At 37.0% G+C, this 26,513-nt stretch overlaps 1 protein-coding gene across 5 annotated transcripts in view; it reads right to left on the bottom strand.

Annotated features, from left to right (window-relative positions):
- The window catches only part of ATP2C1 (ATPase secretory pathway Ca2+ transporting 1), a 58,274-nt gene that overhangs the window by 4,446 nt on the left and 27,315 nt on the right, over positions 1 to 26,513 (bottom strand). For all 5 annotated transcript variants that reach the window (XM_031045212.2, XM_013127935.3, XM_034060954.1 and 2 more), the window contains 21 exons: positions 23,869 to 23,979; positions 22,840 to 22,956; positions 21,276 to 21,365; positions 18,861 to 18,896; positions 17,922 to 17,983; positions 17,458 to 17,566; positions 14,053 to 14,208; positions 13,355 to 13,423; positions 12,861 to 12,936; positions 12,279 to 12,345; positions 11,113 to 11,237; positions 10,227 to 10,324; positions 9,323 to 9,418; positions 9,132 to 9,221; positions 8,335 to 8,439; positions 6,568 to 6,724; positions 5,383 to 5,553; positions 4,600 to 4,697; positions 2,917 to 2,967; positions 1,950 to 2,116; positions 703 to 771 (listed from right to left, as the gene is read on the bottom strand). In XM_031045212.2, coding sequence (XP_030901072.1) covers positions 703 to 771; positions 1,950 to 2,116; positions 2,917 to 2,967; positions 4,600 to 4,697; positions 5,383 to 5,553; positions 6,568 to 6,724; positions 8,335 to 8,439; positions 9,132 to 9,221; positions 9,323 to 9,418; positions 10,227 to 10,324; positions 11,113 to 11,237; positions 12,279 to 12,345; positions 12,861 to 12,936; positions 13,355 to 13,423; positions 14,053 to 14,208; positions 17,458 to 17,566; positions 17,922 to 17,983; positions 18,861 to 18,896; positions 21,276 to 21,365; positions 22,840 to 22,956; positions 23,869 to 23,937 — 2,078 coding nt within the window. In that variant the 5' untranslated portion in view covers positions 23,938 to 23,979. Of the gene's footprint in view, positions 1 to 702; positions 772 to 1,949; positions 2,117 to 2,916; positions 2,968 to 4,599; positions 4,698 to 5,382; positions 5,554 to 6,567; positions 6,725 to 8,334; positions 8,440 to 9,131; positions 9,222 to 9,322; positions 9,419 to 10,226; positions 10,325 to 11,112; positions 11,238 to 12,278; positions 12,346 to 12,860; positions 12,937 to 13,354; positions 13,424 to 14,052; positions 14,209 to 17,457; positions 17,567 to 17,921; positions 17,984 to 18,860; positions 18,897 to 21,275; positions 21,366 to 22,839; positions 22,957 to 23,868; positions 23,980 to 26,513 lie in introns of those variants that run through there.

The following is a 26,513-nucleotide window of genomic DNA, read 5'->3' on the forward strand; positions in this document are numbered from 1 at the left end:
CTAAACAAGTATGCACTGACTGCTTTCTGAGCAAGATTAACTGGTTTTGTAACCAACAAGAAAGCAAGGCTTATAATGATTCCAAATTTAGCACTCTATGAACCCTATTTATGCTCTCCCTACGAAGAGGGACAGGGGGAAAAATCCCAGGTAACTCATGGGCTTCAAATAAGTACATGAATGTGGCATAGAGAAAAACCATGTTCCTGAATCCAGATCCAATCAGATTAACCCACAAGAGTTTTGAAACTAAAACTTAATGCAAGAAAAGGAAGTCAGCTTAACAGAGCTAACTAATTCCCTAAACCACTATATGGATTACAGAGAAACTAACCTCCCATTTCCCTGGTTTCCTTCATTTCATTTACATGTTCTGGTTAAGGAGGGTATAACTAACTTCTCCTTTAGACAAGGACCCAAACATAGCTATGCTGTTTCTCACCATCCTCTCAGATACTGACTTTACACATCTTAACAGGAAGAACTATGACAAAGTTAGATGTGTTTTATTGCACTATTGTCTATGGTTCTTTAAAGAGGAAACAAGCTACCAAATACAAACATTTGAAGCAAAGCATTATCAGCACCCTATGTGAAATTTACAGTCTTCACATGAATTTACACAGCATCTGCTTTCAGGACACTTCTATTCATTCACAATGGAGTTAGAACCTTCCAAAACTGTCAACTTTTCAAACTTACGTGCTCAGTTGAAATCTAACAAAGTTTTTTATGTTGTTATAAATTCCTTTGCCCTCCTCAATTGCAGACCTGCAATTGAAAATAAAGATTACATCACTTCACAAATAAGACCACTGCCAAAGAAAAGAGCTTAAAACAAACCAAAAAAACCTTAATACTTTAAGCAGCAATACAATTGTCAAAACCCAAATGGAGTTTTGGGTTCTTATAACCTTGGTCTGGTTCTTATAACTGGACAAAGCATTCCACCAAAAGCCTCACAAAGCCAAAGTGAAGTACTTACCACATTTGTCTTTCCTATGCACTCATCTGCATATCTTAAAATGATTCCCTTTTCTCTCGTTCTTGCACACCACCACATTGTGGTATGGAAACCTTTTAACTCTCAGATCCTCCTGCACCATACTGCTACCTAGGGAATTTGCTTATACTGTAGTTCTACATTTCACTTCTTCCCAAGGGTTAACCATCATGCTTTCTGATAAACTGAACTGCCCTGAGATTGATGCTTAATTCTGAAATGAAGGCTATCTCACTGGACAGCTCTGCCAACAACCACTACCTTCAAAAGTCAGATGAATTAAATGCAAAATAAGTTAAATTTAGCCATATTTTCTTTGAAGTATGTGAAGCAAAAAAACCCCAAATAGCTGGTAACTTATTTTCACCTGTGATATTTAAATAGAGTACATATATTCCTTTCCTTTTCTGAAGCGCCACCTTATATAAAGAGTTGAAAATAAATACAGGAATGCTCTCATTTTCACGTAAGATTGATGCTTCTAAAGTAAGAAATTAGAAGAAAATGAATCCTATTGACAGCTAACAGACTCAGAATTTCACTTCAGTTTACAAATATGCTATGATCACAGTTCTACTTGGACAAGTAGAAATAAAGGTTCACTTTTATAGCATGCACATGCTTACCATCTTTTGTTATTTACATCTAGTCTATGTACAAGACCAAAGTAGTGAAAGGTCTAAATATGTGAATACATTCTTATATTATTATTATTAACATACACAGAAAGACAGGAATGCTTAGTTGCCCTTTGTAATATTATGTTCCAAGCTCTTTTTTCAAGATGATAATATAGGTAATCACCATAAAGACAGTTTCTCTGACTTAGTGCACAATTCATTAACAGCTGCTCACTTACAAATCCAGGCAATTTCTGTTGGTTTTAACCCAAGCAACATTTCATTAGAACTATATAGCACAAGGTATGTCCATAAATGCCACCTACATTATTGTCTGAAAATCATCATCCACGAGGATCATATCTGCTGCCTCTTTACAAACATCTGTTCCGGTCTGTCCCATTGCTACACCAATATCCGCAGCCTTCAGAGCAACAGCATCATTCACTCCATCTCCTGTCATGGCTACTACTGCACCATTATTTTGCAGGGACTAAAGAAAGCAAGAAGAGCTTAAATCAGGGATGCAAATAACCTATCCTATGACAATTTTTCTACATACAAGGTTGGTGCCATCATGCCCCCACTCCCCATTTCTTAGGACTGTAAAGTCCTAAAAAAACTAAACCAGCCCCCATCCCCCCCAAATCCAGCAGTCTGTATTCTAATGATTTTTTATACAAAGATTTATCATATATTTTCCTGTATTCAGACAGCCTAAATTTTAAAGGTGGGTATATAAGATCTGCCTTTAAATAAAAGCCCCCAAACTCTAGAGAGAAAGAAGATATTTACATTTTACATTATCACCTTCTTATAATTCTCAATATATTCCAGCTGTCTTCGCGTCTGTCTTCTCCTTATTGTTGCTTTTCTGATTGCTCCAATTGTTACACTGAATACATCCCTCTTTGCCACCTTATCTTCTGAACGGAAGCATTACCTCAGACTGGCTTGAAACTCATGCCTTTTTCTCTTGTTCTGAGTACCACAGATATGGTTCTCTCATATTTCTAGTCGATGTAACTGCAACCTGACACAGAATCCCAATCAATTCCCAGCCCCAGCTCCCTATATAAAAGCGTGATATTGCCTATCTGCTACTGCCTATCAGCAGCTGCCTATCCCTTGAGCACTATGCATTTCCTTGGCAGTATTTTGAAATACACTTCACTTTCAAACCAAATGAATTTCTGATTTTGTCCTGACTGTAGCATGTTATAATATAAGTGAAGGTACCACAATCAGTACTCATTGTAGCGATCCAGCATTTGAGCCTTTAGCATGACATACCTTTATAATTTTCAGCTTGTGTCGGGGACTGGCTCTGTAAAATACTGCAACCTGTTAAAAGCACAATAAAGAAGTAGTGAAAATTAGAGAAATTTAAAGAATTGCACTGGATTTGATAGAGCTAAAGGATAAAATGTCCTACCAAAGGCTAACTGTACTCCCGTTAGCTCTAAACTTGAAGCTGTCCTTTTAATAAGGGTGAAATAGCATTCCAAAGAAGATTGTGCTAAACAAAGTTGGTGCTGCTTATTTCAAGACAGAATATGCAATTTAAAAGCCTTTGGAAATTATGAAGCAACATGAGTCACAATGGCTTGCTGCTGACCTTCCTGACTAAATCTGTGCAGGCAACTGCCACGCTGACCATACAATTTTCCCTTGCCAGCACTTAGGCTGAAAGCTACTTAGGACATTTCAGTTTTACTTGTTTACGTAGCATATTATTAACAGAGTGATGTTTTGAAGCTAATAATAAAAATTAATTAATTAAAAATTAATACACATTCTTAGAAGATTCTTAGAACAGCTTAGAAGGAATGATGAGTTTTTAGAAGTGTTTTTGTCTGTGCTCTTCTCTGTACATTGAAATTTGAGCACATGAAGTTTAGTTATCCATCAGCTGCATACTGTTAGCATTCACATCTATATTTCCTTTTTAAGAAGCTGGGTCAGAAGTTAGGCTTCTCAACAGCCACTTCAGACTACACAGATTCCAACCTTACTGGTTTAACTGATTTCTAATGAGATTTTAAACAAACACCTAGGAAACAAATTGGGTCTCAGGTTAAACACACACAAAGTCAATTTGTAGCCATTTCAGTTATTTAAGGTGAAGAGTCCTTAAGAACAAGTATCATCAATCCAGAAATTACTATTTGCCACACATTTTGCTTTTCCTAAGTTTGTTTTTGTGAGTGTCCAAGGAAAGACACAAAGCTGCCATGCACGTTTCTTGACTGCAGGTACTGGCTTCTGGCTTGCTTACATGAGACACAAGTGTGCTGCAGCCTCATTTTGCAGTCTTTTGATGCATAAATTTTGCAACACAGCCAACCTGAACCTCAATTGCTTTTGATTATGTCTTTGCATTTACAATTTTGACATTGGCCAATACATTTAATAACTAAAAAGTGTTAAGCAATAACTTAGAGCATTTCAAACTTCTCAACCAGTGACCTTGGATCAATTAAAAATCATTAAAAATGCAGACAGTTCTTCTTGCAAGTTACAAAAGGATGGAGTGTCTGAACATGCAAACTGTAAGGTTTCATATATATATAAGCTGAGCTCCTCAAAGAAATAAAATGGTCTAACAATATCAAAAGGTGATGATGCTCACTGAAAGAGAGATGTAGCAAAATGAAAGTTCCAATGCAGGTATTGAAAGGTAAAAAAAAGTGAATTGTTAGAAGAAAGGAATAAATTCACTAAAAAGCTAACTATGGGAGCTGAAAGAAATGCATTTTCATATGGTCATATGCTAAACCAGAGATACGTGTTTGATCTGGGACAGCTTCCAAGTTTCTATACTTTAACTCTTGCTAAACTTACTGGATCACTTTGATTAGAACCATGTTATTTGTACCTCAGAAGTTACATTTTAGCATTCCAAAGAAAAATGCATTTCTCAGTATAAGGATACATCCTTCACTGAATTTCAGTAAGCAGGATACCCAAACAAACCTTTGGTGTTATTTGAGAAAGCTGCTGAATATCCAGGTCATCTATTTCTTCCCCAGAGATTGCCTGTGAATTTTTGGAATACAGTCCTAGTCGACTAGCTGGAAATAAATAATAAAAGAGGCATTACATTAATTTATCCTTTTAAAACATTTACTACCCAATTTTATGTTTTTAAACCTACTGCTCCTGCAGTATTTCAGATTTGAAATGCCTAGAGCAGAACATCTTAACACCTTACTGATTCAGTATAAAGTGTTGGAACTCTTTAGTAACAAACACATACTACAAAGTCTATTAGAATCAGATACTCATTTCTCTAGACTTTTATTAGGTCTAAATGTTGGTATTTCCTTGTGTCAGGAGCCATATAAACACAGGAGCTCCATTCTCTCTATTCTAGTTTCTCTCTTTTGCCCTAAAAGAGGCATCCAAAGCAAGAGTAGAGAGGGGGTGTTATAACAAAATACAGTAAGAAAATACATAGCCTCCAACAGCAAAAGTCATACATTAACCCAGTTAGAGAGGAAAAAAAAGGAGAAAAGTAAACTACAAATAAACAAATCTAAGCTGAAACTGAAGTATTACTTCAGGGGAGGTTTGCTGGTTGGTTGGTGGTTTTTGGTTGGTTGGTTAGGTTTTCTTTCCCCTAATTCCACTGTGCTATATGTTAACTCCATATACAGAACTCACAAATGTTGACAACAGCCATGCTTCACAACAGTTAGGTATTCACTGCCAAAACAGAATGCAAATGACAAATGAGAGGAAGAGGACTATTCATACCAATGGCAACTGCAGTCTCTTGTGAATCTCCAGTAATCATTTTTATTGCAACTCCTGATGTGATGAGTGTTGTAACAGCTTCTTTTACACCAGTTCTTGGAGGGTCAATTATTCCCACAAGTCCCAAAAAAGTCAGTTGTCCTAACTCAGGGCCAGAAGCTAAGGCAAGAACTTTATGGAGACAAAGGAGAAGAAAAAACACACACACACACAAAGTTAAGACTTGAAGTTATCATTTACATCAACATTTAAAACAACTGCTTTAAACAAGTAGGCCAGCATAAAGCAAAGGGAGGGAACTGCACTCTTTCTAAACCTCAATGGCAATGCCTGTTGAGTATTCTGAACAGCCTACTTATGTATAAGCCTTTCTTGAGTAGTCTTTTTACCAAACACATGTCTTCCAGGTTTTAAAGATAACTTTCCTATCTGTTCTCAGATTAAAGTGTTTATACTTTCATAGTGTGGAAAGAGAATGTGCTTCAGCTTTGTGGTTTCTCTGTACACGTATGGTCTTTTATGCAAAAGGATGAAAGGGAGGATCAGTTAACTCTCTCCTTTGGGTTTTTTCTTCCTTTTAGAGAGGCAGATTTCATTAAGTATATGCTGAATATTTTCTGGAATGTCTTTTACAGTAGTATTCTTAATTTAAGCATATTTAAATGACATTAGGTTGCAAGAGGAAAGTACTTGCTTAAAAACATTACCCTAGATTTGAGAGTGGTCTGAAGCAGACCCAAAAATGACTGTCAGAATAAAACAGCACAAAGAGGTAGCACTGCTTTCAGTTGTATTAAAAGTCTACACAGCTTGTTAACAGGAAAGGTAATTCGAATGGCATCTTCCGACCTGCAATCAGTTGTGCTAGCCTAATTCTCTGTAATGAGATATGGAAGCTACGAGGGAGCAATGTATTGTTCAGTCATGGTCACACACGAGAGATGACAGGAACCAGCTGTGCCTGTTCTCACCCTCTGCAATTTAATCATGTTATTATACATGCCTTAGGCAACAGCACCTGTTTTTCCACTCCCCCACTTTAAAGTAAAACTGAACAACCCAGAGGCACTTACTGAATAACAACATAAATAATCCTAGTAGTTTGGTGGTTCTTGTTTATTTCTAAACAATAAGCAGTGCCATTAAAATAAGAAAGGTTATTTTGTGATACTGAAACAGCCTTACCCCTAAGTCCTGCAGAGCCCATAGATGTCTTCTCTTGCTGGTATTTCTCTCTCTGTTGCTGAACAAGAGGTAGGGTCTGCCCCTTACAGTTATAGGATGTACAGTACTTAATGACTTGTTCGTAAGCACCTTTCATAAAGCAGACTTCAGGTTTGTCCTAAAATGAAAAAGAATTGCTGAGTGGACATGTGTTTAAGTATACAACACACAGGTACATATACATGCAAACATTAAGAATGGCATACCTGTACTACTCTTAGAAGAGTATTCGGAGCATAATGCAAATCAAAGTTACACTTCTAAACCTAAAACTTTGAGTAGCTCTATACAGTGAATGTTCAAGAGGGTAATGTCAGAAGAGCCAAGTCAATAATCAATATCTCATTTCAGTAGACGTCACACACATTAGACACTGTGGGTTACAGTTTATAGACTAAAGAGGCCATGCAAAGGACAAAACATTAAATGTGCACAGAACATCAGACCTGAAAGACCTTTAGCTCATTATGTGACCAGCTGCATAGCTCATTAAACATCACCTGCACACCCTTGTACCATGCCTGACAACTCTAAGGTCTTTCAGAAAGCCATCTACCCTTGATGGTATCAAGGGACTGACATTCCTCCAGCTACCTCAAACACTTAACTCCAGTGCTAAATAATCCCTTTCCCCCCTTTTCATTAAGAATTGCTGCCTCAGCTCCATTTCCAATCACTGGTTCTCATCTTCTCTCCCGTGTAACTAAAAAGCTCCTTTTAATATATCTATTTTCTGCCTATGAAGGTATTTACACACAGCAGTCAAGTTACTTCAATCTTTCTGATAGACTTAGCTGACAAAGCTCTAAATTTCTAAACCCACTGTATTTTCTTAGCCTTCAAATATTTATATTCACTTTAAATCCAATTTTTTAACAATCTTTCAAAAATGCTGATGCTGAAACACGGACACAGTAAATCCTTACATGGATGAAAATCATAGAGCAATTCCTGCTCACAACTCTACACAGGCAAGGATAATTCAACCATACTATTCAGACAGATATAAGGAGTCAAATGCTCTGTTTCTAAAGCAAAGAATTTATTGTGACACTTGAACACTGTCAGCAGCCTTTTCTTTGGTCAGAAGTACTAGGAACTTCTCCATAAACCCAAGTTAAGGTCTGCTGTTGCACATATCTAGAAGGCTCCAGTTATTAGACTGGCAGTGACTGTTAATATTTGTAACAAAAACATTCAGATTGGTGTAATTGAAATATGAATTTAAGTATGTTTATGAAAGCATCAGAAGATAGAAAAAGAATGGTTTGTGTTGATAATCCAGGGCACTGTCAACACTAGGAAATGTGCTGTCCATTTCAAACCCAGAAAACCTGTGTTCTCAAACAAAAGCAATTTTACTATTGAACAGCAATGCATCTTCTTGCTCTTATTCATTACGTAACCCCAGCACTGAAACAGCAGAAAGATTGGCAGAATTGCTTTAGATGCTTGAGGAGGAAGAAGGAATTAAAACCAGGCAGGTCTCCATTCAAAGTTTCAGATAACCAAATACTGCAAAGAATTTCCCAGTATGGACAGAATTTCTTGTGATTTTTCATCTCCCCTTCAGAGCTTGAAACTAAACCTGATCCATTATCAAACCATATTCTCAGGACTGTGCACTACTACCAGCCTGCTGTAACATTTGGCATCAGAAATGAGGATATGAAACAAAATAGACATTCTAGAGAGCCAGTGCATAAGGACACAGTGACTGAAGTTTACCTGCTGCGTTCTGTGAATACATTTAACAGCCATCCATTTTTGTTCTGAGCTGAAGGGATATTCAGCCTTCCTTATGTAGTCTTCCTGCAGCCCATCTAAACCCATCTGTACAGAACAGAAGTACCACCACAATGTCACACTTAAAGGGCACTATAAATACTGCAGTCACCAATACATCAATTACCAACTTCTTACTGCCTCTGATGAGAACTGGGAAAAAGGCAGCACAATCAATATTCAATGGGTAAATTAAATAAGCTTGTGACAGGTAAAAAGACAATACCAAGTGCAAAAAGATGAAAAGAAAGATTTTACTTTAGATTAATTAATTTACATTTTACTTTTATTTTCTCTCATCTTCATCAGGGACTCTAGCAATAGGACAAGGGGGAATGGGTTTAAACAGGGGAAGTTCAGGTTAGATGTAAGGAAGAAGTTCTTTACTATGAGGGTGGTGAGACACTGACACAGGTTGCCCATTAAAGCTGTAAATGCTCCATCCCTGACACTGTACAACACTATGTTGGATGGGGCTTGGATCAACCTGGTCTAGTGGAAGGTGAGGTTGGGACTCAATGATCTTAAGGTCCTTTCCAACCCAAGCCATGCTGTGATTCTGTGACCTTTCAGAATGCCCAAAGACTTCCAACAGATGAGAAACAGAAGAGATGAGCAGCTGCAATACAAATCTAGGAGACTACCAAAAAGAGAAGAGCCAAAGAAAACACAAACCCCACAATTTACATGTACACACCTCCCACCTGCTATGAATTCAAAAGGCACCTTCAAATACATACCTTCATAGCAAGAGCAATTAAAGCCCCTTCTGTTGGTTTCCCCATTAAGGTGTTGTTTCTAATCAAAGCATCATTGCACACACAGCCAGCCTAGAAGATGAGAAAGGAATGGGGAGAAAAGAGAACACAAAGTAAATGCCATACAAAGCTATGTCATCAATCAAAACTCATCTCTCTGTGCAAGCTCTTACCTCAACAATTTTGCTAATGGATGGGTTGTTATAACCATGAATAACTTCACCATCAAGCATCACCTCTCCAAACCTGTTATAGCCTACTCCAGTAACCTGCAAGGCAAACAGCCAAAGGCAATATGCAATGTAATATTCATCAGGTTCATAAATTGTTTTAATCCCAGTTTTTACTATACAGAAAATGTTCTAAAGGCCACTCATAATGACTGTTTTTAGCCAGTGTGAATGGACTCTCCTACTCAGCTTCTGACACAGCTAGTTCACTAGCTTAAGGAATGAACAGCTCTGAGGGCAAGTGAGTTTAATATAGTTTATTGAAGACTAATTAAAGCAGCAATTTATTCCTTAGCACACACAGACATAGTGTGTGTTGTTTCCTTACAGTAACCAGCATGCTTTCTTTTTTCCTTCTTCCTTTTGCTTTCTAATTGTTTCCTCCTACTTGTATCTCCCTTGGTTAATAACACATTCCCCCTGCAAGGGATGGAAGTGCAGAGCAGAGTCCTACTTTTATCCAGTAAGGAGAGAAAGAAACTCCTGGTTGAACATCCTCTCTGTTGAGACCTCAGAAGCGTTAAAAACAGTAAAACTGTGTTTTTAGTGCATAAAACCCAGGCATCCCACTAGAATGTCTTTTATTGTGACCTACAGCCATTAAGAGATTTAAGATGTATTATACAAAAGATTCTTCTGCAACCAAAGGAAGCTTAGGTTAACACAGAACAAAAGCTTCAATATGAAATGGAGAACAGAATTAGCTGGAAGTTGAGGAACAGGATTTTGGTGCAACAAATGTACACTTTCTTATCTGATGCTTTACCCGCAGTATACTCGAGCATGTTTCAGCTGACAGACACAATAGTAAGAAGGAAAACTGAAGCCTAACAGACTCACTACATACCTCAGCATGCTGCCCATCTGAAGTAAAAATATGAGTAACAGTCATTTCATTCTTTGTCAGAGTTCCAGTTTTATCCGAACAAATTACGTTGCAACAACCTGAAAGAACCAATTACCATTTATAAGAGTGCTTGTTTAGAACGAAGTAACTGACAAGGACAAATGTATTCAAGACAAGTAGACTTATAGAAACACTGCAGCTTTGTGAGAAAACATAAAGAGATTTACCAAAGACAGCCAGCTTTCAACTACTAATGAATACGGTTCTTTACAAGTTTGTGCAATAAATACAACTAATTAAAATCTCAAATTCACAATTCATCTGAAATGCTTCCATTCACTACCTCCTTCATGTTATTCCACTGTACATCAAACTACATTAGTGGAATCTCAATTGGAATTCCTAGTGAGGAATAAAGCTAAGAGCTTGCTTTAGAGCAGTAATTCTTTATCAGGAGGTATCTAACACTGGCCACAACTTTGTCACAGAAGTATGACTTAATACTAGGCCTACAAAGTATAGTAAGATTGAGATTACAAACACGTGAAATCTGTTAGATGCCTTTTTAACTCAGGCAAAGAGCATTCTGAAAGTGTTGCAGCATCTCAGTATTTTTGGATATGATAACAGCAACAAAAAACCTTGCACCAGTAACTAAAGTTTGCTAGAGGCATTGGAAAAAGTAGTACTTCCAATCTTTAAAGGCAAAAAGAAATTCAAATGCAGCAGGTTTATTATTTATTCACTTTTCTATTTTCATTGTCCTGTGTTTTACATGTTTCATGTTAGAAATACCACCGCACTGTTAGCAAAATGAGAACACATGCTGTATTTTAACCATCTGTCAGCCACATTTGTGTTAATCTCTCTGTTAGTCTAGTCATACCTAAAGTTTCAACAATAGGCAGTTTCTTTACAATGGCCCGTTTCTTCACCATTCTCATCACACCAAGGGCCAGTGTCACTGTTACTACAATTGGGAGTCCTTCCGGGATTGCGGCTACAGCCAAACTGTAATGAAAGCAAATACACAAATCTCCTCTTAGAATGTTATTAAAGAATACATAGTAATGATGCATTTACACTTCAGAACATTGTTTCTGTAATAGTCTTTCCACTGAGGTTAAAAGTGAAAGGAAGCAGTTGCCATGTGATTCTAGTTGTAATACCATGCACTAAGACATGCTCTGAAGACAGCAACAAAATGCAATAACTTGGATCTTTCTATTCATTATTTATCCAAAAGTATGAAGAAAAAATGGGGCAGGCAGAAATCAATGGTACTCCTGTTTTGGCTACACAAAACACTAATTAGGACTACGCAAAGCAGCCCAGATAGTGAAGAGTAACTGCAGTCAGTACTAAAATGAACCGGGAAGTGCCACCAGTTCAAGTGGCCACTGATCCATCCATAGCTGTTACTTCCAGATCATGACCTGGCTGCAAGCTAAGTATGGGAATGACACAGAAAGTCATTCAAAACCCAGACAAATAACCCCTGTACAAACCAGATGAAACAAGATCACAATAACTCATTACACAATGCTCAAAGAAGCAACTGCTGGTGCCCCCCATCTGCAAAAAGGGTAAACCCCCAGAGTTTGATCCTGTCATTTAAAGAAACATTCTACCTTATGCACTGTGCATGTAATTAGCAGCTCAGCACCTTTTCTAAGAGTGCAGAGGTAGATCATCTAAATTCAGTGTTACTCCCAGCGGACAACACCCTGGGATTAAGTTTCCATAATGTGCTAGAAGATGAGCTAATGAACCACAAGACATAAGGCTTGTAGTAACTTAGTTCTGTTTGATGCCACTTATAAAACGACAACTTATTTACTCAGTGATGAGAATTCAAACTGCACAACACTCACCATCATACAAATGCACAGTTTAAGAGACTATCAAACACATTATCATTAAAAATGAGTATGAATTTGCCTTCTTACAGCACATCTTCATTTTTAATTACTTATGTGAACTTAAGAGCAGAGTCGTGTGCAAGCACACTACATATCATCAGCTTCCAGGCACTAAAGACAAATATCTCACCTCACACCAATTGTGAACATATCGAGGATATGTTTTCCTTGCAACCAGCCAACCAGCATAATAACTCCTATAAAGAAAATAATTGTCAGGATAAATATAAAACCAACATCTATTGTAGCCTCATGGAGACAAGAAAAAGAACTTAAATGCCAAAACCAAGCTTAGTATTGTGCTACCCATTAAAAAAATGTATTATTTCTTTCTCTATCAAAGCATGATTCCATTAGGGTGGCAAAGGTGAAGGAAGTTTCTGCTAGTCAAGTCACTCAGTCATACCAGCAGTGAGGTACTCACTTTCACACACCTTGAATCAGAATGCAAGACACATTGGAATTTAAAAGGGAACACTTAGAGGACAGTAAGTCAGTCAGAAAAGTATGTGTGCAAGCAAATACAAATAACATCCTTAGGATGAAAGCTGTCACATCAGTCATCTTCAGGTAACAGTGGCATTGAATTCAAAGTGACCAATAAAATGAGACTAAATATTTCAAGAAGAGAGATCAAGTCTTCCCTTCTCCCAAGCCTACATAGTAGTTTGCTTCATAATAATTTGTAATTCTTTCACATAAATTCTCTTACCTATTATACCAAAGGAATACAAGGAAAGTTGCTTGCCCAAGAGATCCATGCTCTTCTGCAGAGGCGTCTTTGGAGCCTTGATGAACAGTAAACATAAGCATTAACAAGCATGGGTTAAAAAACATTAATTGTATTACATATTACATTAGATATCCAAATTTCAAGTTCCACTTAAAGGGCAAACAAAAAAAAACTCCAAGGAGGAACAACCCCAAAACCACTTCCATAAACTGCAATGAAATTTGTTTCATTGAACAGGTTCAGCATATTATTTACACAGTTAGTATTCTTCAGGTCAGCTACAGATATTCTGTTGCACAGAATTCAATTACTACTTTCATGTTCAAGAGCTTAGACTTGTTTCACTAGAGGAAAGAAAAATATTAAAAGCAATGTAATTGAGTCTAAGTTCCTATGGAATAAATCCAAAGTTTTAATGAATTTAATATACAGTTACAAAATACATGTCTTTGCTTCTCAATATTCACTCTTACCTCTTCTGCTTGCATCATTTTGAAAACCTCCCCAAATTCAGAGTTTTCTCCCGTTCCAATAACTATCCCCTAAAACAAACATAAAATTAAAGCAAATTCAAACCTGAAGTTTAGAGTTAGTGGCTGCTCTTGATAGCTTTGACTTGAATAGTAGGCAAATGCCATTTAGCCCAGTACGACTTTGTTAGCTTTGTTCATAAAATTATTTCTTGGCACAAGTAGGGAATATTTCTCCTAAAATACTGTTCCTTGCTTAAAGAGGCATGAGGAACATCTTGCCTCTGTGAAACAAACTGCCATGTTCTGCACTGCCAGTACCAAACTCAAATAGCGTGACACCTATCTCATGCTAGTGACAATAGCTAGTATTTTGAGTTACAGATTTGAAAACATGTGAATGTACTTCTGAAAGCAACATACCACACCAAAATCCTGGACAGAAGAGATTCATCTGCCCCTGTAAAGCTGAGCTCTCCTACCTTAGCACATCACTTCTCTTTTTAAACCAGTGTCTGAAAAAGCACCAATGAGAAAACCTCTGCAGTGTATCACAGCAGTGTTCCATATTTCCAATTAAAATATTCTACTTCTATACCATTTCCATTGCTTCAGGAAACTCAAAATACACATAGTCCTAAGAACAGCCTTCAAATAGCTGAAACACAGAGAATATTCTTCCCTGTCAATAACGATTTTACCTTTGCTTTTCCACATCTGACCAAAGTTCCCATGAAAGCAATATTGCTCCTAGAAGTAAGGTCTCCATTGGTTGCTGCTGGCTGAGGAGCTGTAGATTTGGAGCAAGGAGCTGTCTCACCTGTGAGACTGGATTCATCAATAGAAAGGTCTACAGCCTTTGAAAACAAGAGTTAAAAAGCATGACAACCTTTAAATAATTGGAAGTGTTAACAAAGTTTAACATGAAAAATATATCCAGTTTATTCATATGGTAAGAAGCTATGTCAAAGGCAACCATATTTTAAGGATCAACAACAGCAATAAGCACTCTTACAGAATCTTGCAGCAATGCAAAAGCTCTGACTTTCATGAGTCAAAGTTTAGTCATAACTTTATGTTCACAATTGCTTTTCTGTAAAACATTCCAAAGGCTTCAACTGTCAAACAAAATAATTAACTGGGAATGCAAGTGCACATACATATATTACCCTCTCAACTCTTCCTCCTCCTACCATGGTCCATTAAGAACCATATTTCACAGAATCACAGGATATTTTGGGTTGCAAGGGACCTTAAAGCTCATCTAGCTCCAACCCTGCCCCCAACTAGTGGGACACCTGCCACTAGAGCAGGTTGCTCCAAGCCCTGTCCAACCTGCCCTTGAACCCATGTCCTGTCGCTACTTGGTCTTATAAAAACCCCCTTTCTAGGTTTCTTGTAGGCCTTACTTAGGCACTGGAAGCTGCTCTAGGGTCTCCTTGGAGCCTTCTCCAGGCTGAAGAAGCCCAACTCTTTGAGCTGGTCTTCACAGAAGAGCTGGTCCAGCCCTTGGAGCATATCCATGGCCTCCTCTAGACTCACTCCAACAAGTCCACATCCCTTTTGTGTTGGGAGCCCCACAGCTGAACAAAGTACTCCAGGTGGGGTCTCACGAGAGCAGTGGGGTAGGATCACCTCCTTTGACCTGCTGGTCACAATCTTTTTGATTCAACCCAGCACACAGTTGGTTTCTGGGCCGCAAGTGCACATTGCTGGCTCATGTTGAGCTTCTTATCAGTTAATACCCCCAAGTCCTTCTGCTCAGGACTGCTCTGAATGCATTCTTTGCCCATCAGGTAGCTGTGCTTGGGATTGCCCTGAGCCAGGTACAGGACCTTGCACTTGGCCTTGTGGGACTTCATGAACAGTGGTATTTGGTCACAAATTCTCTAAAGGAAAAAAATCCTATTCAGGCAACAGTCACACAGAATAGAGGACACGAAACTGGCTTTTTTTGGTCTAGGTTTTATTTCTGTAGCTTTCGGTAGCATGTGGGTGGTTACAAGAACAAAAAGCTAAAAATTAATTCTTCTGTATTAATCATCTGTCAGATGAAGAAAATAAAATGTGTGTTCTATAAATACAATTCAAACCAAAAAATAACGCCTCCAAATATAAAATGAAATGTCTTTCTCCAGCTGACATCAATTCATACATTGTAATGTATTGACTTTAATGGGTCTTGAAAAAAGCCAAAGCCTGAATCATAAAACTCTGCTCACAAGTAGTAAAATGATTTTGCATTATTAAAAATATAAAGCCACTGGTGTTAACCATATCATTAACTTTCAAGATAGCCCTCTCAAGAAAAACAGTGTTAAGGATGCATAGTAAAACTTAAATGTCAAAACTCTTAGGCAGGATCTCACAAGGAGTAAGCAAGAATCAGTTACGTTACATTCTGTACCACCACACTATTGCAGATCACTCCTAGGTTTGAGCTGAGGGGTTTTTAGTGTTTTGTATTTTAAGTGGCATGACAACCCTGATGCACTCTAGTTCTAGCTGGACATCAAGATGAACACAAGCTGCTATAGCAAATCAATTTAGTCAATGTTAAAATAGGATAGTACCACTACTAAATTGTTTTCTGGTCAGCCAAACCCCTCTAATTCTGGCTAGCCTCCCAAAGAGTTACCAGTGCAGTACCCCCTTTTAAAATATGGGTGCTTTATCAATACAGGAAAAGGGATACTTGTCTAAAATTGCAATGAATCTTTCCAGCAAAGCAATAATCAATTATTAACTCTATAAAGTTTAATAGCAATTTTTTATTCATGATGTATCACTCAGACTCCAAGCTGAACCAGGCTGAAGATGCCACTTTGCTACTCTTCCAATTTAGCCATAAGCTCCAAACCATGTATCAACACTATCAAAAGGAGCTGTGTTTAAAATCGACACTGTTAGGGGTATGGTAGCTCTTGATGTAATATTTTGGCTTTAGAGAAGATTACTATAAAAACTCCTGAATCACTTATTAACACTTATTAACTATTCTGCAAGAATAGTTGAGAATAAAATGGCACAAATTTTCATCTTGTGTAGGGCTACAGATATCTGAGAAATCTAATGCTGTTTCTGCTTTCATTTGTAACAGTTCCAAGCATGTTATCATAGCATACAATAAGCTTATGAATAAAGTAGATGCTGCTGCAATAGCAGTTTTGTATCAATGCAGAGACAATACAACTGCTGAGGGAAGAAGGAAGTGTTTGCAGTCACAGAAAACCAACTCTCTCAAGTAGTAACTACACTACAGGGGCTAATAACTGATGATCCAGACAAATTTCTGAGCTGTGCTTCAAATTTGTCTCATAAACTAGCTCGTTCAGGCTCTACCTATAAAAATGAACACTGATGAAACCAGTATCAACTGTGGATATATAGCTCATCATATCCAGAAATCACTTTAACATGATAGCCCAGATACTGGGTAACCTGAGAATGCCCAATCTAATATAAAAGTAACACGACATTATCCAACCAAAATAAGCAAGATGAATATATATACACACACTTCATTTTTAGAGAACCTACAAGTGCTATTACATTGCCATTGCTTCAACTCAAGCACTTCCACCAGTGCTAATGTTAGAAATCAAACAGTAAACTAGAAGTTGTAGCAACACACACTTACGGAATAGTATCAGAGAGAAAAGATTATGCTGGCTCTATTTCAATTTTCCTTTTTTTCTTATTATTCCATTACCAGAGAACACCCAAACAATACCCTAAACATTGATACAAATAAAGGCTCAAACACACCTGCAACCAGCTGCCAAAATATCTTATCATTCAGAGTGAAACCCATCATTTTACATGTTCAGCATGTTGTGAAAAGGACTCAACCAACAGTTTTAAGACTCATTACTACACCAAACTGGAAAATTCTTTCCCTCTCATGTTCTACAACAAGAAACTATACATCTATTGTAAGGAATGCACAGTTACACTTGGGAAGTAATCCTTCCAAATTCCCTTCAAAACAGTTATGAATTCCAGCCAATAACACTTACTGCACTTCAGTATTCAGGGGCTGTCTTCTCTTCCCTCTTGTCCCACAGAAAGAAAAGGTATTAAATATTAAAATATTACGTACATACCTCAAATAATCGTAGATCAGCCGGGACTCTGTCTCCAACTGACAGGCAGACTGTATCACCCGGGACTAAATCTCTTGCGAGGGTATGTTCTACCCTACCTTCTCGCACACTGTAGGTAAAACACAAAGACCAGTATGAATGTTTCCTCCCCATTTTGCCCCAGAAAAGCATTCACACTGTTGACTACACTGCAGTGCTACTAGTTTCAACAAAGTATTATTTCTAATTTGCTGCTTGTTTCTTAGATGTTACACATTACTGACATCATTTGAAAGGTTCAGAGAAGAAACAATGTGATTTGTGATTGATCACAAAACAAGCTTTAAAATGAGCAAAAGCAAACATGTTTTCTGTCAGTAGAAAAGCTTGCTATAAAGGCAGTAAGTTCAGTAAAATCTTTTTCATGTACTCATTTCACATTAAACTTTATATGACTTTAGGACAAAGGATGTGCGATTACATACCAATGGCACTCTGGAGGCACAAGTTTACTAAGCTCTTCAAGAGATTTTTCTGATCTGTACTCCTGCAGAGACATTAAAAAAACCAGTATTTTTAAAACAGGCAAAAGTTAGGCAACAATAAAATACATCCACATCCACTGAAATTTACCTTACTGGTAGAGTTGTGTTAAAGTAATATTCCAACCTAAAGGATAAGAGATGCTCCTCAATGGACCTGTATTAGATACTTTAAAAAGCAAGCACGGTCCAAACAGTGAAACAATTACAGATTTACCTAGATGCATTTCTTCTGACAGAATAGCAGAGGTCCTTTGCATTCTCCTTCAGTATATTCAGGTCTTTGTAACACTTGTAGTAATGACTCTGAACTCATGATTAAATTATACAGTTTAAAGAGCCAAGAATACTGTGATCATGCTGCCTTATAGGAGAACTAAAGTAACACAACTCATCTCTAAATCAATAAACAGGTTACAGAATTTAGGTAACAAAGATTTAAAACATGGACACAAAGCAATTCTGGTTTAGACACACATTGGGTAAAACTATTTACAGAATGGAATCAACTTTTTATGACTTAGAAAATTAAAGACTATTTTTTTTCTTAAATTTCTATACAAAATTGAAGCCAGAGCTACATTTTCAAAATCTACATTACATGAAGTTAAATACTTAAGCACTTTTGCACTGTTTATTCTGAGCGTTTCTTTACAAGTACTCTTTTATGGCTGACTATAATATTAATATAGATGCGTAAATGTCAATGCAGTTAAAACAGGACAAATAAGGCACTTTAAAAAAAGGCAAAAGACCTGGATAAAAGCACAGAGCATTTCACTCAACCATGCATAGTACAATGCATCAAGGCAATTACTTCAGTCGGATAAATAGAAGAATTTACATCAAAGCAATAATCTTATTGGACAACAGATGTCTTACCTGAACAAAGGCAACTGTAACAACAATGAGTATTGCCTGCGAGAAAACAAAAGCAGGTGAAATAAAACAATCCCAAATGGCCATGAAAGTAAATGACCCCATTTGCTTTTGCTCAGCCACTGTTGTTACTATATATGTTAACAAATACGTATAACTACATAATAGTAATAATAATAATCATGTAATATAATAACCACATATGTTAACAATGTCATTTGGTAACAGACCTTCTAATTATCAAAATCACTCCATATCCCTTGGGTCTGTTATAAAACCAAACCCATTTTCCATTTACATCTACTCTGGTGATGTTCAAGACTCAATAACCTGATTTTACTAAAAATAGTAACTAGATAGCAATTTAATGGAAAATTTCCTCTGCTTCATGTTTCTAAACAGTGAGCAAGATCCAGCAGTGGAGAGAGAACCACGACACGAACAGAAGAACTGGTCTGAAGGAAGTGTGACGGGTGTCTTCTGTGAACAAAACAAAGCTAGGAGCAATATGTTAAGTGCTACAGAGACATCTCAGATGTGGTTCCATTTAAACAAGCAGATGACAGAAAGACTACGAATGAACTGAGGATTAGGAGTCATAAAACATCCCAGCAAGGAGACCAAGAGAAGAACAAGACTCAAACTCTGCCCAAGATTCCCAACGGAGACAGGACACCAAGTACACTCCAAACAGCCAAGATGCCAGAGATCTCAAACAAAACTTACAAAACCATAACACAACTTCCATTAATTAAGCTTCCAAAGTCCACACGGCAACTACTAAACCATCAGATATTACCATTTTGCAAGAAAAACAAAAACCCTTGAAGAACTCTTCACTAAATCAAGGATAAATCCAGTAAATCTGTCTTGTGATGCTAATGTTAGCCTCCATGGAACATTTCCACCACAGCTACATGTTTCTCTTGGAGGCAATATCATCTCCTATAACGCATGCTACCTGATAACAGCTTTGCACTCCTAGCCTCACATCAGTCTCTCAGCTTGCATCTATGCGCAACGGCTTGCCTCAAGAAGCCAGGATCTTCCAAATGGAAAAAGGTATGGTTTGTGTTTTTTTCCCTTAATCTTCACCAGTTCCCAGTGCAGATTAAGAAGTTTTACAATGCGTTTTGTACCAGCAGAGCCAAAAGATGGCAAAAGCTGCTCAAACCAGCATAGAAATACATGCCATTGATCTTTAGCAGCAAAATAGTTTTTTTCCTATAACTCTTGAACATAAATATACAGTCATAGAAAAACTGCACTAACATCTGAAAATGAAGTGAAAATAAATATTCACTAGGTGATATAGTGGGCATTACTGAGAACAAGATTAAATAGCAGGTCAGTCAGAAGTTAAACAAAAAGCACAACTGACAAACTCAACCACACTTTTCCTTCATGTTTTAAGACACCTCTACCAATGTTCACGAGGCTCTTAAGGATTCCTTCCCAGGTTGTAGCATAGAATGAAGAAATTACGTCCTCTTACTCTTAACTGCCCTGTTCTTTTTTCATTGCCCTTGCTCAAGAGGGTTAGGAAAATAGACTTAAGAGCACTAACCATGGAAAAAACATGAAATAATTCAACTTTCAGCCACAACAATTAAGTACCTTTCATAATACTGTAACTGACCTAAGCAATTCTGAATTTGAACATAGAAGCCACATAGTTTATCTTCCAAAGAAAATTATTCTTTCTAAAAGATGAGAGGGGTTAGGGGCCAGCCTCCAGTTATCTATAGTTAGATAGATAAGGAAAACTCAACATAGAGAGTGTGCAGGTCAGCCAAGACAGAAAATAGCTAGAACCTGCCTCTGCCCATAGAGAAATCCCAGCTTTCAGTTATCACCTATCACCCCAAAATGGTCAAAGGAATCGTAACTTTCTTCTCTGTGACATTTGCAATGACAAATGTTTTGCAGTACTATATTGGGTGTGCTGGTTTAGCACCCTGTTTAACTGCAAACTTCTACCAAAAAGTAAAAATTACTCCATCTTCTACCTTCAGGTTACTTTTCTTTCAAGTTTTAAAGGATTCCATCTTTAAAGTAAGTTCACAGAAGGCCTATGTTGGTTTCCATTTGAAATTAAAGCATGATTTAAAGATACACAGATGACACCAAAAAACCTGCTCCTCTGAACAAATGGCTAAAAATAGGTATTTCAACCAATGAGATTAAATAAGCAAAATGCAGTCAGACTATTACTGATGTATTTTAATACATACTACTGCTACCAGTCAAGAAAAAGAAAAATCTAGTCACAAACACATTTAATGACAGCATACAAATCAAATCCATTAATTATAATCAAGCGATCCCATCCCACATTGGCATTCATGAGATGTTTATAGTGTATGTGGTCATGCATTCTGAAGTGCTCCCAGAGAAGATGAAATGTTAGTTCCTTACCACAGTGATACTGACAGCATCATCAAACTGATGCATTACAACACTGATGACTGCAGATGCCAGGAGAAGCATAATAAGGGGATTTTTAAACTGCAATGAAACAGAACAACAATTCAGCAAGACTACTGACAGAAATGCTATTTTATCTACTTCTCAAAGCAGATCTGATTGATTTCTAAAGCATCCTATTCTAGAATTATTTCTAACCTAACAGTGCAAAGAAAATCTGACTCTGTACAGTTCAGATGTTTGAGTCCTTTTTTAAATACTTTGAATAGTCAGTATGTGATCTATAACAGCAAAAAAGGTTTCTTACATTTCTTAATTCACATTTTTAAGACAAAGAAAACTGTCTCCCATATTTATTTATATTGTATTTAAATATACAAAAAGCAGCCTGAAATTTATTTGATCACTATCAAGGCAGCAATATACTTCATAGCTTTCAATACATAATTTCTTGGTTTAGAAGACACAAGTTTTCCTTTTAGATCATATGCTTTCTTCAGACTAATACTGAAGGCTTTTGCTTCTACATGGCCCCTGTTTGGTAACATTGCCTAAAACCACAAAAAGTTACAAAAAAAAAAAGAACATTCCTGTAATTACAGAACACTCTAAAAGCACACATGATAAGCACATTCAAAGCAAATATGTGTCTTAAATCCTACCTAAAACAGACTTGGATATATGCTTTAGAAGTGTTCTGATGTATCTGGCTAATTCGCGACTGCACATAGGAAAATACAGCATTAATGCCAAAGGACATCCTTTTAGTCTCTGCCAAGTAAAACAGTTTCTCTAGAATTAACCATCTACTACTTCAGGGTTTACTCTAGAACTTAACTGTACTGCTGCTCAGACAAGATGCAGGAAACATTGATCGAAATGTGACATTAAGATTCATTAGAAGAATCTTCTGTGTGGAAATTTGCTGTAAATACCTTGTGTAGTATTGCAAGTACCTTTTGTAGGCTGGGAGGAAGGAGTGACACTTCCACACAGTTCTGAAAGCTGCGTGTGCCCACATGAGTGTGTGTGTGTATACATGTGTGAATGATAAATCACACTGATAAGATAATTCACACTTGACTTTTGCCAGTTCTGCTTAACACAAGATCAGGTCTGGCCTCACCTCAGTTCAAAGGCAGCAGTTTTGGGTTTTAAGATTTCCTTTTACTAGCAAGTTATTCATATTTCATATTCCTTTTAAGTATTTACCAACAGTCATAGGCATTTGTGTCTGACCTTAGTGAGATTCATGCTCAAGTCTTCACTTACAGGGAACTTTATTCTGCTAATATAAGCCTCAAGCTAGTTCTGAATGTTACCCTTTGGCTAGTTATGAACCTACATTACAGAACAAATCATATGATTAAAGCACTGGCATACACCTAGATAAAAGCTTTTTAAGTTGGTAAATTATTCTAAAGCTCCTATTATGCTTGTTTCCCTTCTTATACCAGAATATGCTCATGCACGTGAAACCTAAGTAAATCAAAATGAAAAGCAAAACTACAGACACATATTAAAGCCACAAAGCAGAAAGGACACAAATATTAACCTGGGAAATATATTTTTTCCACAGTGGTTCATCTTCACTAATATCGAATTCATTCCAGCCATGGAAGGCCCGTCTATGACAAACTTCACAGTTTTTTAGGCCATTCTGAAGATTAGCCTATTAAAGTATGCAAAGAATAACAGTCAGAAATTATACTTATATACAGGTATAAACTACACTTCCAAATAAATTCCAACTCCAAACTATATAGCCTTAGACTATACAAGTTTAGCAATATTAGAAATACAAACACTAGTACCAAGCTTGTATGACAATAAAGCTAACTAGCTGTTAATCTAAAACTCAGTTTGGCAATACCTAAGTGATTCCACTAGACATTCAAAGAACTACAGAAGCAGATGCTGCTTCATATTTCTAAATGATTACTGGTCTTCCCTGCAGAAAACTCTACAAGTATCCAAGCTGCAGCCATAATTCAGAGTCTTGAGGATTATGTCAGGAGTTAAGTTACTCAGCCAAATGACAGAAACAGTTCCAAAGTCTTGAGTTGTCAGTGACCAACATTTATCATGGTGCACTCCTCGAGCAGTCAAGCATCCAGAAAATGAAAAAAGACCATTTATCATGAAAATTAACCCAGACTCACTGGTTCATAAATCTATCAATGGGTAACTTTCTCAATCCTGTTTCTCCACTTAAAGTGGAGGCTACCAAAATAAATTAAGGACATTAAGGGTTCCTTAGAGAAATGGAAGCAATAGCAATGAAAAATAGGCCAGAATTCTATAGGAAGATTGACTCTAGGTTTTTTAGTACCAAAAACCAATCTTGAAAGCATAGAGAAACCCAAACACTTTCAAGTTGAATCCCATCCCCCTCTGAAACTGTCAGAGGCTAGAGCATTTTGAGTAACAATTTAAAATCAGTGTTCTTTTAGAAGTAGAAAACAGCTAGCATCAAACTGCATGACAATGCCTACACTTTCAATGACAAGATCTGTCCTTAAGAAATACCAGATATATCATTTAGTAACATCAGCACATTCTTAAGAGATACAAACCCACTTACTTGCAGAATGCTCGCTACTTCGTCAACTGGCAATTCACTTGCTTTTTTTGAAGACAGTACAGGAATCATTGTCTCATTGTCACCATCAGGGATTTTTTGAAGATGTGCAACCTAAGAAACAAAACCAAAGTCTGAAGGGAAGGAGAGTTTCATTTCATTTCAAAATACATGAGTAATGCAGTATTAAGGTCATTAAAATGTTTGGGTTTTTTCCTGTAAGCACTGCACTTTAAGAAGTATCTACAATTCAGCCTATTTTCAATTGAGAAGACTAATTTCTGTAATGATGTGATGACAAAATCCTAACAGTTACATATATCCATAATCCTTTAGCTCATTATCATCAATACCTGGTCAGAAAGTAATTGCCTCAGGTAAATCCCATTCCCTGCCCCTGCTTTTCTACTCATTAATGAGGGCAGCCTAAATAGGCCTATACAAAGAAAGGAGAAACAACATTAAGAAAACCTCAAACAAGAGCACAGATGCAAGTGAAGTCATAAAATTTGACTACAGTACAAAAGCTTCAAGTCAATACTATAAAAAGTAATGTTTTCCTATGAATTTAGGAAGCTAAAGCTTTGTGAACTGCACAACAGCAACACTGACCGCACAGCTCAGCACTGCTCTGATATTTAATGCAGAGTTTCCAAATTCCTGCTTATTTAATAAGCTGAGTTGATACTTTCTTCCCCCATCATGCCACACACACATCCACCTTCTCCATTAACTGGAAGACACTTGACATGCAAACACACACTGCACAGAAATGGTTTTCCCATTATGCTTGCACACAATTTGAATAGGTAGGTTTATGCTTTAAAAAATAATTATTGCCCTGTTTAAAACTCCTCTGAGACTTGAAATATAAAGTACTTCAAGATGACAATACATTAAAAAAATTCAGCATTTTTATGCTCTAAAAAGGGTATGACAACCATCATTTTCCATACCACATGCTGCTTGCCATGTACTCACATAGAATAGCTGATATTAATTCAACTCAGTATTTGTTTTTCTATCTGCTTACCTAAATAGACTCCACAAAGGCTTCTTCCAGGGGACCAAGGAAAGGATGAACAAAGGTGAATGTGCTATGGTTGGAACTCCCATGCTTTTGCTTTCAAGAGAAAGCCTTGGGAACTCTACACTTGCCATGCAGCGCCTAGTGAAACAGTAAACCAAGACTTGCTCCTTCACTGTAGCTCTAAGGCTCGTCTAGAGACCAAGAAGAGAGGCAGGGCAATATGGGGTGTGTGTGGGAGTTCTTCAACTGGGGTATTATGGCAGACAAAAGAATTGGAAAGTCTGTGGTCAAACTTTTACAGTACTACAAAATATGTGACTTAAATACACTCCAGCACTGGTTAGGTATTTATGGAAATCATAAGTATATACACTGAAGTAAGTCTTCTTTAAAAAGGATGGTGAATATGCATTATTATACAATATATATGTCTACAAAAATTATATAGCAAGTTATTGCTTTCCCATGTTACAAATTATACAAGAAATTGAGTAAAAAAATATTTCAGACATGGCTCTACAAATAATAGAATCTTTCTCAACATTTTATGTATACTGATATTTTTGCATATGTATTTATTGTATATGTATTTATGTATATTCAAAAGAACTATTAGTTTCAACACCAGAAGAAAAACCAAATCACATCATGCAGACAGCCTTTGGTTAAGTGTACCACCACTTTTACCAGCATCCATGAAGCACGTGATGCTCACAAGATTCAATCCCTAGGAAGAAACAGTTTCATTCAAATTCACCTACTCTGCAATTAAGAACACATCTAGTGACAGCTGCTGTTAAGCCTATGCATATAAATCTGTATTAATTCAATTCTCAGGAAACTGCCATTAGAAATAAGACTTTTCACACTTTAAATGGTTATACTTATATATATATATATTAACCTTCTGTTTCAGCTTTCTCAGACCACATTTTTCTAAGCCAAACATCCACCCAGGACTTCGCCACAATCCCCCCACTTTACTGAAACACCCTACAGAATTACTAGCTTCTATTATTCTCTTTAATGTTTCCCATTCTAAGTACTAGCTTTTGATTTTCATTGCAAATAGATACCACATTCTTGCTATTAGCCTCCAAACACCAGTTCAGGGCTGAAAACCATTAAGCCTAAGTGCTGTTTCAAAACAAATCCAGAAACATATGACTTTGACCAAGATGACTCCACATTCCCAACAAACATGCTGAGCAACCAAGTCATCCCAGTAAGAGCATGCAGAGCTGAACTGACAGCCATTAAATTTTAGTGCTGAGAAAAACCTTTTTCCCTATACCAACTGATGTGGCTGCTAAACACAAATAACAATTCAATAAAGGTATCTAACTGATCATTTCTCTAATATGATCAATTGGGGCTTCAGAAAGCCTGATAGGTCTAATAAGCTTTTTAAGGCCATTTTAATAAGGTAAATATCCTTAAACAGAAATGTTAAAAGTACTCTCAGAGATCATCAGGCTTTTCCAAATGAATCTCCATTAGCACAGAAGAATTGTGCTACAGAGCTGATTTTGACAATCTTTTTGTGACAGGACTCAAAAATCCATTGGTTTTTAATATGTTTCATTCATGTTACCTCTCACTTTTACACAGAACACTG

This window comes from Melopsittacus undulatus, chromosome 1, assembly GCF_012275295.1.
Source record: "Melopsittacus undulatus isolate bMelUnd1 chromosome 1, bMelUnd1.mat.Z, whole genome shotgun sequence".
NCBI classification, from domain to species: Eukaryota; Metazoa; Chordata; class Aves; order Psittaciformes; family Psittaculidae; genus Melopsittacus; species Melopsittacus undulatus.